This window comes from Ischnura elegans, chromosome 8, assembly GCF_921293095.1.
Source record: "Ischnura elegans chromosome 8, ioIscEleg1.1, whole genome shotgun sequence".
In the NCBI taxonomy this organism is placed as follows: Eukaryota; Metazoa; Arthropoda; class Insecta; order Odonata; family Coenagrionidae; genus Ischnura; species Ischnura elegans.
Genome location: NC_060253.1, coordinates 41456365 through 41470930, shown reverse-complemented (window position 1 = coordinate 41470930; position 14566 = coordinate 41456365). Strand labels below are relative to the sequence as shown.

The 14566-nt window shown below is 37.5% G+C and overlaps 1 protein-coding gene across 1 annotated transcript in view; it reads right to left on the bottom strand.

Annotated features, from left to right (window-relative positions):
* The window catches only part of LOC124164339, a 166125-nt gene that overhangs the window by 8400 nt on the left and 143159 nt on the right, over window positions 1-14566 (bottom strand). Inside the window, exons 3-4 of the mRNA XM_046541619.1 lie at window positions 5461-5916; window positions 1380-1616 (exon numbers count right to left, since the gene is read on the bottom strand). Coding sequence (XP_046397575.1) covers window positions 1380-1616; window positions 5461-5916 — 693 coding nt within the window. The remainder of the gene's footprint in view (window positions 1-1379; window positions 1617-5460; window positions 5917-14566) is intronic.

The following is a 14566-nucleotide window of genomic DNA, read 5'->3' as shown; positions in this document are numbered from 1 at the left end:
TCTAAAGAACAGGTCCCAATGTTGTGTATTTTACACATTTACTTAGCTGAAATCACAGAACATGAAAGCGTTATATTGGCTTAGGCATGGGAAATAGCATAATATTGAATAGCTGGAATGATACTTTGTGATGCTACAATTTCTTCAGTGGGTTAGTATTAACAAAAACTGACATTTATTTAGTGTATAAGGCCATATACAATGATACTACACTTAAAAAAATGGCAATGGCTCTCTATTTGAAAAGGCCGCGGTGCTATTTTATTCTTTCTAACATACTTATTGAATATTGCAATATGTAATTTCAACAATATTACGAACTTCCACCACATCGTGCCGAACATCATACAAGATATACTTATTGAAATTAATTTTTTTTAACGCGTCATATTGTCTTAAGCTACTGTTTTAAAGAAACTTATGCTGGCTGTATGACAACTTGCACTTGCTACTGCAATTATGAAGCTAATAAATTGGATATTTCATAATGTGCAACAATTGCTACTTTTCTGATTCAAATTCAGGGCATACAATAATCTATTTTGTATAAATTTCTTCTATGCTAAGAGAAATTAATTATTAACACAAAAACATTTCATTATAAATCAGAGCGTGTAATTCATAAAGTGCACGTAGTGCGTGTAATTCATAAAGTGCAGAATGCATCCATACTCTTTGTTTAATCATTTTGAACTGTATATGAGTCACGAAAAAGGTAAATTTTCTCTAACTAGCATCATTGAGTTGTTATTCTTTCAGTGAATGACAGTTGCAGGTGTCTAGCTAAGGTGAAAATTAGGAGAATAGCGTGTTAAACTGAATGTAAAATAATAGTTTCCCAGCATTCATTACAAGTCTAATGCAATATTGTCCTATCAGCTACAGTTTGGGATATCAGCCGATATTTTGACGCAATCAAGGACTATGAAGTAAGATTACCAGCATGCATTTTGAAATGACAACGGCCTCTAAATTCTGAAATTAATACTTCTGCAATATGTCAATATTTTTGAAGTAGAAATTAAATTTTACATTAAAAAATCACAATCAGGTCTGGAGATAATATTTTTCTTACTATTGCACTATGCAAATTTTAAGCACCTAATTCTGTTTTCGTCGTCACAAATATCTTCGATGTAGATGTTGAGGAACAGGAAATGTCATCATATCGTTAAAAATGAGTCGATCTGTGATACTTTATGACTTAAAAACTGAACGAATATCTATCGGTAAGAAACCCTTCCACCGTGATAAGCAGAGAGCTTTTAAGCGAAAACATTGCCGTTTAGCTTTCATACACGAGCAAAGTTTACGCTCGATATGGAAAAAATGAGAAGTAGGAAGCGCTGAGGAGGGAGGGGTTGAAAGCGCTCACTCACCTGTGGGTCATATTGGATGACAACTGTATTCTCGAAGTACGTCCCAGAACCGGAATCCGCTCCGTATCCGTACAGGCCGTTCTCCGTGTTTCCAGTGGTTCCGCAAGACCTCACGCCGATGTCAAAGGTGGCCGACGTCCTGCCCAGTCCGGCCGGCAGATGGACACAGTGGCCGTTGGCGAAGTGGCCCTTGGAGAAGACGATGCCGAAGAAGGGCTTGTCGAAACCCAAAAACACCTGAAATTTGAGACTCATATGAAATAATGGAAGACTGGTTACATAGCTATAGCATGATACACCACTTGAAACCAAGCACCTATATTTAGCACGAAGGCTGAGGTATTTTATGCAAATTACAATATTAAAATATCATGAAATCTTTGAAATGTGTATATAACAGCTGATATATTTACGCAATCAAGTTCTATGAAGCAATCTCATCAGCCTGGACTTTTTGAGGATAAAACTCTCTCAATATTGTAGAAGTATTAATTAATTAAGTATTAATATAGCTAATATATATAATAAAATATACGGCTAATATTATTCCGAGTATTGTACTGTTCAAATTAAAAGTACCTAGTACACTCTTTTTCACTCCAAATATCTTCAATCTAGAGGTTGAAGAATATAAAAAGTCAACATATCCATTTATATATTTGATCGAAGAGGAAGTCCTCTGTAACAAGATAACAGATATAGGAGAGTTACAGAATTACAACTTCTAAAAAAATCTGAAGTAATAAAATGAAAAAACTTCATCAGTCTCCTCATATGATATGATGGCATATGATAGTGATTGGAACGTAAGTGGGCGGCTATAAGAGAAAAGGAATCCCTCGAATGAAATATATGGAATAAGTGAGGATAGATGTCAAAAAAAACCTAAATGTGAAATAATTAGCTGGTAGGATAACTCGGTGCAGAGTTGGATGAAACCAAACTATAATTTCCTAATTGCTCTGATGAGAGAAAATTATAACTTTACATTTTAGAGAAATCATAATTTATTCTCTAATTTTCGGAAAAAAATAATTCAATTTGTTTAAAAATTTTAAAAAATTTTAAAAAATTAAATGAAGTTATACATTGTTGCTAACGGCTTTCGGGTGCAGCTGCGAGTTGCGCTTTGTCGTGCAAGCTTTCGCGACCGTTACAGGGCGCATCATCAGGCATTGAATGAAATTACGGAATTGGTTGTCAATTAATATACTCGTCCAACCTCCCCCATCCACCGGAGTAGTGATAGATATTATGAATAGAGAAGTTATACATTAATTAGTAAATTCATGTTACGTAAACAATTCCATGACCGATCCCAGCTTGGGTCCTTTGTGGAGGCCATATCCTGATTGCTCTGATTGCTTTAAGTTTTTATTAGGTTAATTTTATAAGGTTATAATACATTAGGTTATAAAGATTTTCTTAGGTTTCTTCGGGTTTGTTAATCATATTTCGGGCCCATTTTCCGAACGCATTTTTTTCCAGTAGTATAGAAGTACAGCACACAGTCCATCAAAATGGAAGTAAAGCTGAGGTGCCTTTGGCACTTTTCATTAACGAAGGGGGCTAATGTCGTCACCGGGTTTCTCTCCACTGTCTTTCTCTACTCTTGACTACGAAAAAAATAACCTTCGCAACGAGTCACCTCATCCACGTACCTATCTGCATAAAAAATTATTCATAATATCTATGTATATAAAAGAGAATGTTTGTCTGCCCGCTATGAATTCCCATGCGACTGCAAGGATTGCGACTTTAGGTAGTACCTACATAGATGCATTCTCCTAAATTCCGCAGTGCTACTTTCGCTAACGTCCGACGTGTCCTTTTTTTGTCGTTTTCTCATTACTGTCTGCTACGTTATGCGGTTGGACATCCTGCCGAGTAGGCACACCTCTTTACATGCTCAAAGAAAACATTTAAATCCTATATGATTATGAAATCCATGTCTCCGACTTTCTGGGGACTATCCTTGCAGAACAAGGCCGGGCGATCTCTTAGTTTCTTAATCAAATTGCATTTACGGTGGTAATAGCTTTTGTAAGAATCATCCGAGATTATTCTAACAGCTTATAAGCTGCATAAGTAGTGCGTAAAGTATTTCTTGTCTCGAACCCCATATATATCCATGTATATTCTCACGTTCAACACAAAATGTATTATATCCATACTCCACTATCATTTTACATTTTTTAGGGCTTCCTTGAAGAGTAGCGGTGGATGTTGTATGACCTCTCAAGATAATGAAGCCGTATCAATTTTGTCGAAGCTACATTGCCTGCCTCATGAGGATAAAGCATGAAATTTATAGATGGCAAGGGTACTTAAAATTCTCATGGGATATCCAAAGGGGACGAGAATGAACTTGAGCAACTAAAGACACTTTGCCTGATACAGAGGAGCAAAAACTTCAATTGGCAATAGTATTGGGTCCGCGGCTCCCTTCCGACCCATGCGGTGGTAATTCTAAGTCTAGTCTTTGGCAAGCCAAACTGCCAGCGTCAAAATTTATTGGCGAGGATAGACGTTCCCGGTTTCGCCGCCCTGGATTCGGGCGCCACTGTTTTGCTCGAGCGATGCTCACATGAATCTACCATTAACGAGCCGGAGCGCGTGATGAAGTGGAAGAATTGAAATGCACTGTTTACGCTCCTCACTGGAAAAGTGGAAGAGCCTACATCCACATATAGTGACGTTTGTTGCACCGTAAAGAAAGACATCCAGTCCTTTTGTTACCTACCACTTTACAAAATAACCCCTTGTTGAACGAGATGCGAATAGCAATTGGATGAAAACCTCATTATAATGAATAAATTGAGATATTCTTGGCATTTTACCTCAAGCAATGTACCTCTATTACGCTTATCGGCCAACCGAGTTATGTGAGAAGTGCCAATAAACACATGGCCCATATAAATGTACGTTTTAAACTCAGTTTATTCCCTTCTAAATTTATGACTTTATTTCTGGAGATTCGTTCACAATTTGATTTTATTGAGCGGCAAATTATCTTTGATTTGACTGAAAATTTGCAAACAGGTGAGTCAGAGATAAAATGTGATCAGATATTTTGTTTTGGTAGTAATCAGCACAGAGTTTTGGCACAACATGTTGCCCTCTTAGTTTTTTCTAAGAGCAAAGCTAAAACTTCCTTTTGCCCCATTTTTAAGCTAATATTAAAAATCGCATAATTTTCAAAATTATAAATGTATTGCATATTACTTGAATTGATTTTTATTTTTTCATCGGTATCATTATGAATAAGTGAAAATGTTACTAATATAAACTTTTTATTTTCTACTTTTAAATATATTATTACTGAAATTCACACTTACTTTATTTGCCTTTTAAAATAAAAATTGCGGTACAGTAATTTTAGATAACGTTTCGCTCGTCTGAACTAAAACACAAAATGTCTCCTTTTGGGAACGGAAAAAAATTCATCTCATCGCACCGAGATAATTCAAACTTATTTTAATGCTACTTTTAAAGTCTTCTGAAATAAAAGAATGAAAATAGTGAATAATGAAATAGAAATTTCATCACCGGACTTTACCATTGCGAGTCCTGAGAAACATAAAGCATGGCAATTTAAACAAACTTCGTATATTCCGGAGAATTGCATTCAGTTTAGCTGAGTTCCGGAAACTATAACCATCACGCATCAATTAAATCCTAGAGTCATCCTTCTCTAATCAATTCTCCAGTAAAATCTAAACTAATGTAAACTCAACCTGAATCAATCCTAAAGTAATATAATTTAAATAAAAATATACACAATTAAATTAAAATCTAAAGTAATTTAAATGAATACATGCCTTTCAAATTTCCCGCTAATAATTATCTATGCATTGATGTGCCCAAAGTGCAATTGAATTTTAATTTTATTGTAATTCGCTGCCTTAAAAAAATTTTTCTGTAATTTAAGAATTTTTTTCACTCTTCGGAAATGTAACACAAAATAAAACCCTGAAATCAAACCCTATTGGGTGCTTTATTTTCTTCCAAATGCACCCCCAATAACACTAGAAATAAGCCTTATCGAGTTGTATACACCCTTGCACCCGTGCACCCTCACCTTCATGGAGTTCTTCTCGCACTTGACGTCCAGGGAGATGATCTTGGGCATATCGGTGGCGGGTGCAGGCCACGTGTCCGCCCCCGACGCGGATGATGCGGGCAGCGGCGGCGGTGGCGCCCCGTAGGTCCCCACAGCCGTGACGCCGTTCACCGAGAAATCGGCCACTCCGTCCTCGGCCACGTGGATCTTGTTGGAGGCCCCGTCGGCGCCCTTGGGGGCGTAAGATGGCCCCACCGAGAGAAGAGGGGGGTTGCCGATGCCTGCGGAGAGCGCTGAGGGCCCGAAGAAGGCGTCGCCGTCCGCAGACTCGAGGGCCAGCTGGTCTCCGTTCGAGTCCTCGCGGTTCTGCGCTTCTTTAGGTGCTAGGTCCATTGCGGAGGCGGGGACAGCCTCCACGACTTCCACTTTTCCGGAATCATTGCCGCCATTGCTGCCACCTCTGCTGTCCTCGGCCTGATAAAGGTAGAAAGAAATATTTTATTATTATTTGTAAAAAACCTATAGCTCGGCATCTCCATTTCAAAAATCAAAGACAATCTCTTAAGTACAAGACATGTATGACAATCTAAGACAAACACCCAAGACACTAACCAACCAACCACATTTTTACCAGATTTTTATTTTTGGCGTATTTATAACAAATTTTAGCCTGATATACTTTAATTATTTATTTCTCTCTGATTTTATAGTTCTAGTATTGAATGAAAAGCTAATTTACAAAGTTTCGTATTTCTTTATTGTAATTTTTCATAATATATTCACGGATTAAAGAACTTCATACCATTACGACTTATCACTCACATTTGTCATCATGCGTGAAAAAATACAATGCAAATTTTTTATTCAATGCAATACTCTTTTCAGTATAATAAAGGACATATTTAGCTTTAAATATTACCAAAACCACGTTATTAAAAAGCTATAAAAATAAAGCTGAAAGAATACATGACTTAGTATCAGCTCATAGTGGTCATTTTCAGGTGAAAATGTCATGCGTGCAAAATTTAATCATGTGCATTCACCAATAACATGTCAAATGGTTAAATATGGAAAGAGTCGAGAGAGTCTGTGCTAAGGGGTAAGGATTAATGATTTATTTCTAATTTAATTAACCCCATTTTATACCAAAAAATACAACTAAAAATTCGTGGTTGCTTATATTAGCGCCAAAATTAGTGCCGACGTGTCGATATTTAGTAGTTTTTCAGAGTCTTCACTGTACATGAAAATTCAGGTGTCAGGCATTTCTTACGATCTTGCAAGCGCTGAATTTGAAATGTCACGTCTCGTCGCTCAAATGCTTCGGGACGAAATGTAAATAATGGTTGGGAAATTTGGAAAATAGTTTTTAAAATAAATCATAGAATCCAAGAGTACGTAATTTTTTTATTACGGGAGCATCTTAAAACGGTCCTTGACTATTATCGCTTAAACCCACGGTACTTAAACCCAGCAGGGGCTTTAAATTGAAACTAATTCGTAATGCATGTGCAATTTCGTGCGCATGACGTGGAGACTTCGACGACCGATTTTTGTTGTCGTGCAATAAGCGCGGAAAAACTTGATGGTGTTGATTTTCTTTAATACATGTAAATCATTGATTTGGATATAATTCATGAATTAGTATCATTTAAATTTACATGCAATATTTATGTTTCTAATTGGAAGATTCATGCTCTAAACATATATAGTGTTGATGATGTAAGGCGTTGAAATATATTTTGGAATGTCTAATTCTTTTTGTATGGTCGATTATTTGGGGAAAATTAACTTCACCTACCAATATACTTAACAAATACATACAAAGTAGGCCTGTTCTGCACGAATGGCAAATAACTTACCGTCTTGTTAGGAATCATTAAATTCAGACGTATGTGTTTAAAGATTCTGCTGGGGATTACGTAACTGTGACAATCTATGACTACATCCGGTGACAATCTTTGTAATACGCAAGGAATAACATATCCGTCGTGTAAAGTTTTGCGTACATCACTTTCCTTGTAGTTCAATATGGACATGATTGATGGCATCGGTATTTCCAAAGAGAAAGTATGCCCAACTAAGAACGAGTTGTCTGGGGAGTATATCAGGTATTATTTAATTAATTATCGATAATTACCTTTAGGTACACAATATTTTCAAAGTGAAATAAATTCGCATAAAGTTATAACTATGCAAAATTATTTTCTCGTCTTTACCTAGGAAACTAAAATCAATCTATTCATTGTTATTTCAAGTATCATGTATATTTTACTAGAACTATTATTTCCTTTTGACTGTAGTTTTAGATTTCAAAATAATTATCAGGTATGTTTAAACCCCATGTGATGCCCGCGAGAGGCGAACATCATTAAAGATACTCATGAGATAGCGATGAAAATGAGTCAATTTGTCTTAAATGTGAAAATGGCTGTAGTGGAAATGGTGGAAAGTGGTCCATCAATCACCAGGAAATTCCCTGGTCCGTTGGAATCAGCCACTGGTAATTAGGGTATGTCCTTATAGGAAGCCCCTCGAAAATTATCCCGTAAGATAGGTATGCTGCAGCGGATCGTCGGGATAACTCCGTTAATTCCGCGCCAAATATCTGTTTCGCGGAACTTCTGCTGGTGCCTTTGAGTCGCGGTACAAGGGGAGTGGTCGCCGACAAAGGTCAATTCCCGAATGTGTAATAGCCGTACAAAGTACCTGCCATCATTGAATTTTTATGTTTTTCTCAGCAGATGAATGCACTTAAAGAATTGAAAACTAAGTGGTCCAAAATTTCCCTGTCTTTTATCATTTTCTAGTTAAAAAATGGTTTCCTCAATACTTTTTAGTTTGAAGTATTATGAGCAGAATATGGTTTTTATTGGTATTTCGAATTGAAAGTGAAGATGCAAAAAGTTTTATTAAACTTTGGAATAAATCCGCATTTTCAAATCATATACCATTAACTTCTTTTTCCCGTATTTTAACGCTTTGGTAGCATACCTTTCAACTTAGCTATAACTATCACGAACAGAACAGCGAGGAAATTTAATGCATTAATGATCTCGCCCAAAAATTGTATGAATTAAGGAAAATATAATTCGCGTAAACATGCAAGGATAGATTACAAAATTGGAACTATGCAATACTCTTTTCTCGTCTTTACCGGGGAAACTTAAATCAATTTATTCATTATTACATGTATTATTAGGTCTTTGTGACTATGCATTAAGTATTCAAAGAAGTGCTGATGGTATTGATATGTTTTAATGAAAAATATATCCCAAATATGCACTTAGATAGAGACGGGATAATATTAATTTCTTTTTTAATCGAACTCGAGATACGTAATAATAAAAAAGATATTTATTTTACTGCGCAAAATATACTCCTGGATAATCAGAGAAATCAGGCACCCCAGAACATGTATCTTTTATAAGGGTATTCAATCAAAATAAGACAACGCTAGGTAGTACATTTTACAAAATAGTTTTTAAAAAAGCAGCTCATCTACGATTCACTACAGTAACATGTGTCCATATAGAATGATAAAAATGAATAAAAAGTATGAGAATAAAAAATATTGCAAAATACAATAAGAATACAATAATAGGAATATGTCATGCGAATTTTTCAATATATCTCATGAGATTTTCTGTGGCATTTACCACGATTGCTTTAACTCTCTGATCGATGCTATTTATCAGTGAGATGATGTAACGTACTACATAAGTTTGAGAATATTTTGTCCGACTGAGAAATAACTGATCTTTGTAAATGGTATTACCTATTTGATTATCATATATGCAACCTGATGATGTTTTTCAATAAGTTTAAAATTTATAGAAAATGTTATATATGGTCCAATTTTGTTAGATAAAAGTGAAATGCTACATGAGAATGCATCCAAAAAACAAAATAATACACAAGTATAAATGAAAAGTTGAGTTTTATATGTTACCTCCTAAGCCTGCACAAAAATTACATTACTTAATCTGACAGATGAATTGAGTCTGAACGTGGTAAGATTTGTATTGCGTCAATGAGAAGGTTAAGAAGTACAACCTCAATGAGTCATCGCCCGAAAATACAAATTTCACATGTTTTGAATCGCAATATGGAATCTCCTTGAGAAAATCTCCCTTCGGACTCATGAATGGACCGGAGGAGGTTGCCGAAGGCGGGGAAGGGAGAGGAGCTGTTTTAAGACGATTCCGACGCGGAAATGGTGGAAGGGGAAAACCGCGGAGGAAGAGGGGAAGTGGAGTGAGAAGTGGAGAAGGAAGAAGGAGATAGGAGGAGGAAGGTGGAGAGAGAGAGAGAGAGTGAGGAAGATCTTTAAAAGCAGAAGGAGGAGGAGGAATTGAGTTTAAGAATCAAAATCCGGTTATATTCTCCGAATGAGATACAGTTAAGATCTCCCCGAGGGTTATATGCCTCCCGCAGTACAAACCGGCCCCGTGCCCATCTCCAACTTCCTGTACCATTTCCAGACTGAAAAGAGTTAACGGAATCCGTCGGCGAGGCAGACGGGCTAAAAGGGAAAGAGGCTTTGGAATGGGGGAGAGGGGGACGTGCGTGGTGCAGAAATGGTAGGAGGATGAGGAGAAGAGATGAGGAGGAGAGGGCATATGACGGGTTTTTTCGGGCTTAATTATCGAGGGAAGGGGAGGAGAGAGAGATACTTTGAAGTCGGGAATCCGTCGTCTTCAAGTGCGTGGAAATTTATGTGGGATCGCGCAATGTGGCGAATCTCAACTTCGTCGGTTCAGTGTGCTGTCACATGTGGGATATCAAACTGAACAAGCGTTAAATGCATCGCGTCAGCAATTGTGTCTGATCCTCCCAATCTACAAAAATATATCGAAATATATATAAAAATATAATATTTTAACGAGATGTCGGAATGTGGGACATCAAAATAAACAAGCATTAATTGCATCGCGTCAGTAATTGCGTCTGATCCTCCTAATCAACAAAAATATGTATCAATATATATAAAATTATGATATTTCGACGATATGCCACAATGTGGGACATCAAACTAAACAAGCATGAATTGCATCGCGTCAGCAATTGTATGTGATCCTCCCAACCTGAAAAATTATCGCTCACGATCATTTCTCTTGAGAAATAATGATAAATCGTTATAAATTTAAACCACTGAATAGAACAAGTAACTTTGTACGCAATCACGCGCACTGATACAAAGTTATATACCGAGGATGAAGTTTGCCTTGAAAAAAGGCGGGATTCTAACCCGGATTTCCCAATTTTCCGGTCAGGCGTGGTAGCCAGTTACACCACCAAGACATTTTCTCAGAGCAAACTTCAAATTCATTCCTTTTCAGTTAATACTTTGTAAAGGCATTAAAAAGCGGCAAAAAAGTTCGTGGGTATGTATATTTTGCTTCGAAATTTAGCCTCTAAATATTAACTAAATCAATACAATACAAGTGAAATCTTGACGTTGTTTAACGAATTAAAAAGCCAAAACAAATGTTCGTGGGTGTGTATATATTTTGCATAGAAATACAGTCTTTGCAATTTGCTTATATTGACATTTTATCGATTTCTACTTATTTACAAATTAATATGAATAAATTTTGCTCGGGTGGGAGTTTACACTCTTAATAAAACTTTTCACTTTCACTCATTTCATTTCAAGACATAGTTCTGAATTCTTTGTTTTATCCAAGTAAAATGCGGTTTATAGAAATAAATTTGCTGTTAAATATATTTTATCACTTGACGAAATTTAGCTCCGCAACATTGGGATCATTTTCCTGAAGAACTGACCGAAAACTGATTTGAGTGACTACTGAAATGTCTAGGTTTTCCGGAGTTCACTTCAACATTATATATTATAACCATGATATTATTCATCCCAAGATGCCTTCTTTCATGATAAACGGCACGAATATTACATAGGAGGATTCTCAAGCCCGCTGCCAGTTTATTTTTGTAGCTACGCGCGCATTAAAATCATATTTCAAAAATCACCGCTTGCGGCGCTACCAGTCATTGATATCCATTTACACAAATATTCCCTTATAATTGCTGTTTGCATAAAAAACCGCAATGTGCTCACACTTTATTTAGTTATCTCGTTTGAAGTACATCAGCATCTACATACTATAACGCAAGCCACCTAAATAGACGAGTGACGGGAGATATTAGAAAACCAGCCCTTATCAACATATTATAAGGAAATACTCTGACAAAGTTCCTTGTCGCCTACTAAAGTTCTTTATAGGTGTTGGGTGGAAGAGGTGACTTTGAAGTCTCAATCTCGCCCGAATAAAGGTATCTATCTATTATTATCAGTATTATTTTTCGGGGGATAAACGAAATCCCATACCTATCCGTTCGGTAAAATATCTCTCTTAATTCATCGTATCTGTCAAACCTGGATGTGTAGTTTTGTTCTAATGTAATATTCTCCGTGCCAGTCTTAAAGGTATCCATTCTCGATGTCTCACTCAATCTATAACCCTAGAGCGCAGCCTCTGACCTCCGATATTTGTGTAACTTCGACATACGTAATATGCCAAACTCTTATCCCTTGCGAGAGAGGCAAAACATCGAAAGCACAGGACTGTAGTGAGGGGGATCGGAGCGGTGAAATAACTCCACCTCGGAAAGTGGGCCAATGGAATTCTCACGACTGTGGCGATGCCTGATATATTTGCCTGGGGGCGGGCGGCGTGCCTCTGCCTTTAGTGCGTGGATGCTCTCGCGGACTTCGGTGCGTGCGTGTGGGAAGGATTGCGGGTTCTCGACTGCAATGCTGCGACAACTGACTCTCCGAGATGGATGGGTAACGGGCAGGCCAAGGGCGGTGGGGTGAGGGTTTCGGGGAAATCTTTGCGGTGCTCCTTTAATGACCGACCGTCCGTATGATGAGAGGGCGAACGGTTTGGTTGCATATCTGCTGGATATATTGTCATTATAAATTTTAAAAATTTGCTGTTTACTTATTCAACAATAGAGGGGGTGAGAAGCAAAGGAAAAAACTAATTCCCATATTTGGGCTTCTGACTTAATTGCTATTCTGGCGACATCTGTTGCTTTTATTGCTGATGAAGTCATTCTTTAATTCATTGTTAATCTAGTTTCATCATCTTTAAAATCTCTATCAGGAGGAGAAACACTATGCATTATGTCAACGGGGGTGAAACTTTGGCTGTGCCCAGCAAAGGTGAGAATTCTTAATTCGACTCTTTCGAATTAACTCACCCATACCTATCCGTTCGGTAAAATCTCTCTTAATCTAACGCATCTGTAAAACCTGGAAATATAGTTTTGTTCTAATGTAATATTCTCCTTCTTGATTTGAAAGGTATCCATTCTTAATTTCTCACGCAATCAAAGCCTAGCGCTCAGCTTCTGACCTCCGATACTTGTGTAGCTTCTAAATACGCAATATTCCAAGCTGTTATCCCGGTAAGGCCGGTGGGGTGATGGTTTCGTGGAAATCGTTGCGGTGCTCCCTTAATGGCCGACCGTTCGTATGATGAGATGGCGAACGGTTTGGTTGCATATATTTTATCACTATAAATAAAGAAATCGGCTGTTTACTTATCCAACAATGGATGGGGTGAGAAGCCAAGGGGTACAAATTATTTTTTTTTCTGTACAGGGTAAGTTACAGAAATTGGTAGAAAAAGTTGTTAAAAACTTAATGGCCAAGGGATGCAATTGAGTCTTCATTCTGTGCTGACTTCGAGTGGAAAATAAAATACACTCCGAGGTATCTAGTTAATCTCGTTTGTTTTCTTAACCTAATTTCTGTACCAAACTCTGTTTAGAAAATGAAATCACTTTTACTTTAATACTTTATTAATTCAAATTTTATAATAAAAATGATTTATTTAGTCAAATGTATTGTTTTTGTTAATGTTACATGCTCTTTTTTCCGCTATTTAAACCAATGCATGGAAGGTTATTATATAATTCTGGTAACATAAACACAGGTCCGCCTTCTAGGTTACCTAAAGCTCCTAATATTTTTTCTATGTCTTTGTTTGTATTTAATATGGAATAATGGACATTATTACTATTATTTATTATTATTATTATTTGTAATATTATTATTACATTTTACGTAAGTAAACGTCAAATTTTATTCAGAGAACACCATTTCACGCATTATTTCGGATCGACTGACCAGTTGCGAGGGAATCTGGGTATGATATGTGAGTGACCTAGCGATATAAAATTTTACGTAATTATTTTACAAATATCCGTAAAATTTTATGCAGCGAACAACATTGTAAGTAAAATTTCTAATCTTACTAACCGGTTGCTGGAAGGGAATCTTAGAGGGGACAACTTAGCGTCACGCGGCTCAAGGAGACCTGGATGGCCACCCGCGCGTAGCCTCCACAGAAGATGGATGGAGCACCGCTCCGCCATCGGAAAGTGAGTGACTCGAGACGGATGGGAGCAGGGGGAAAAGACTGCTTGACGACTGAGGAGTCGCCTCCTTCACCACGTGGTTTACAGTTAATGCTAGGTCCCCCGGCTCCCCTTATTCTCCGCGAATAAGAGGGGGTTGATAGGGTGGCAATGAGTCAGCAATCGCGGACCCCCTTCCTCCGCGTCTGCAAATCTTTGTTCCACTCAGCGGAGGCACTCGCGTGAGACGACGTGCTCAAGAAGTAGGCTTCCGAGAGTGCTCACGGGTCCGTGCTGATGGGGTGACGTTGCATCGTACAGCCTTTTGTGTCGGGACGAACACAGCAATCAATCTCTCTCTAGAAACGATACGATCCCGCGACCTTATGGTGGTAAGATTACCCGGTGCAATACCGCCTATGAGGGCTACCTACTTATTGGCTTAGGTGTGAATGTACGCGATACGCCATAAACAGTGTGTCTGACGGATGGAAGAGAAACATTTAAAGGGGATAGTGGAATACCAACGACGAACTTCGAACGAACCCTGGAAATTGTAAAGACCTTAATTTTTGTTTAAATTCATTTGTTTGCACAATTACTAAGGATTATATGATGTATTAGTTAGCGTGAATGCGTGATTTGAACAAATAAATTACAAATAACTGCAGGAACAAGTGACTTTGTACTGCAGCAACAAGTGATTGCAGTGCTTTGAAATTCGTCGTCTCAG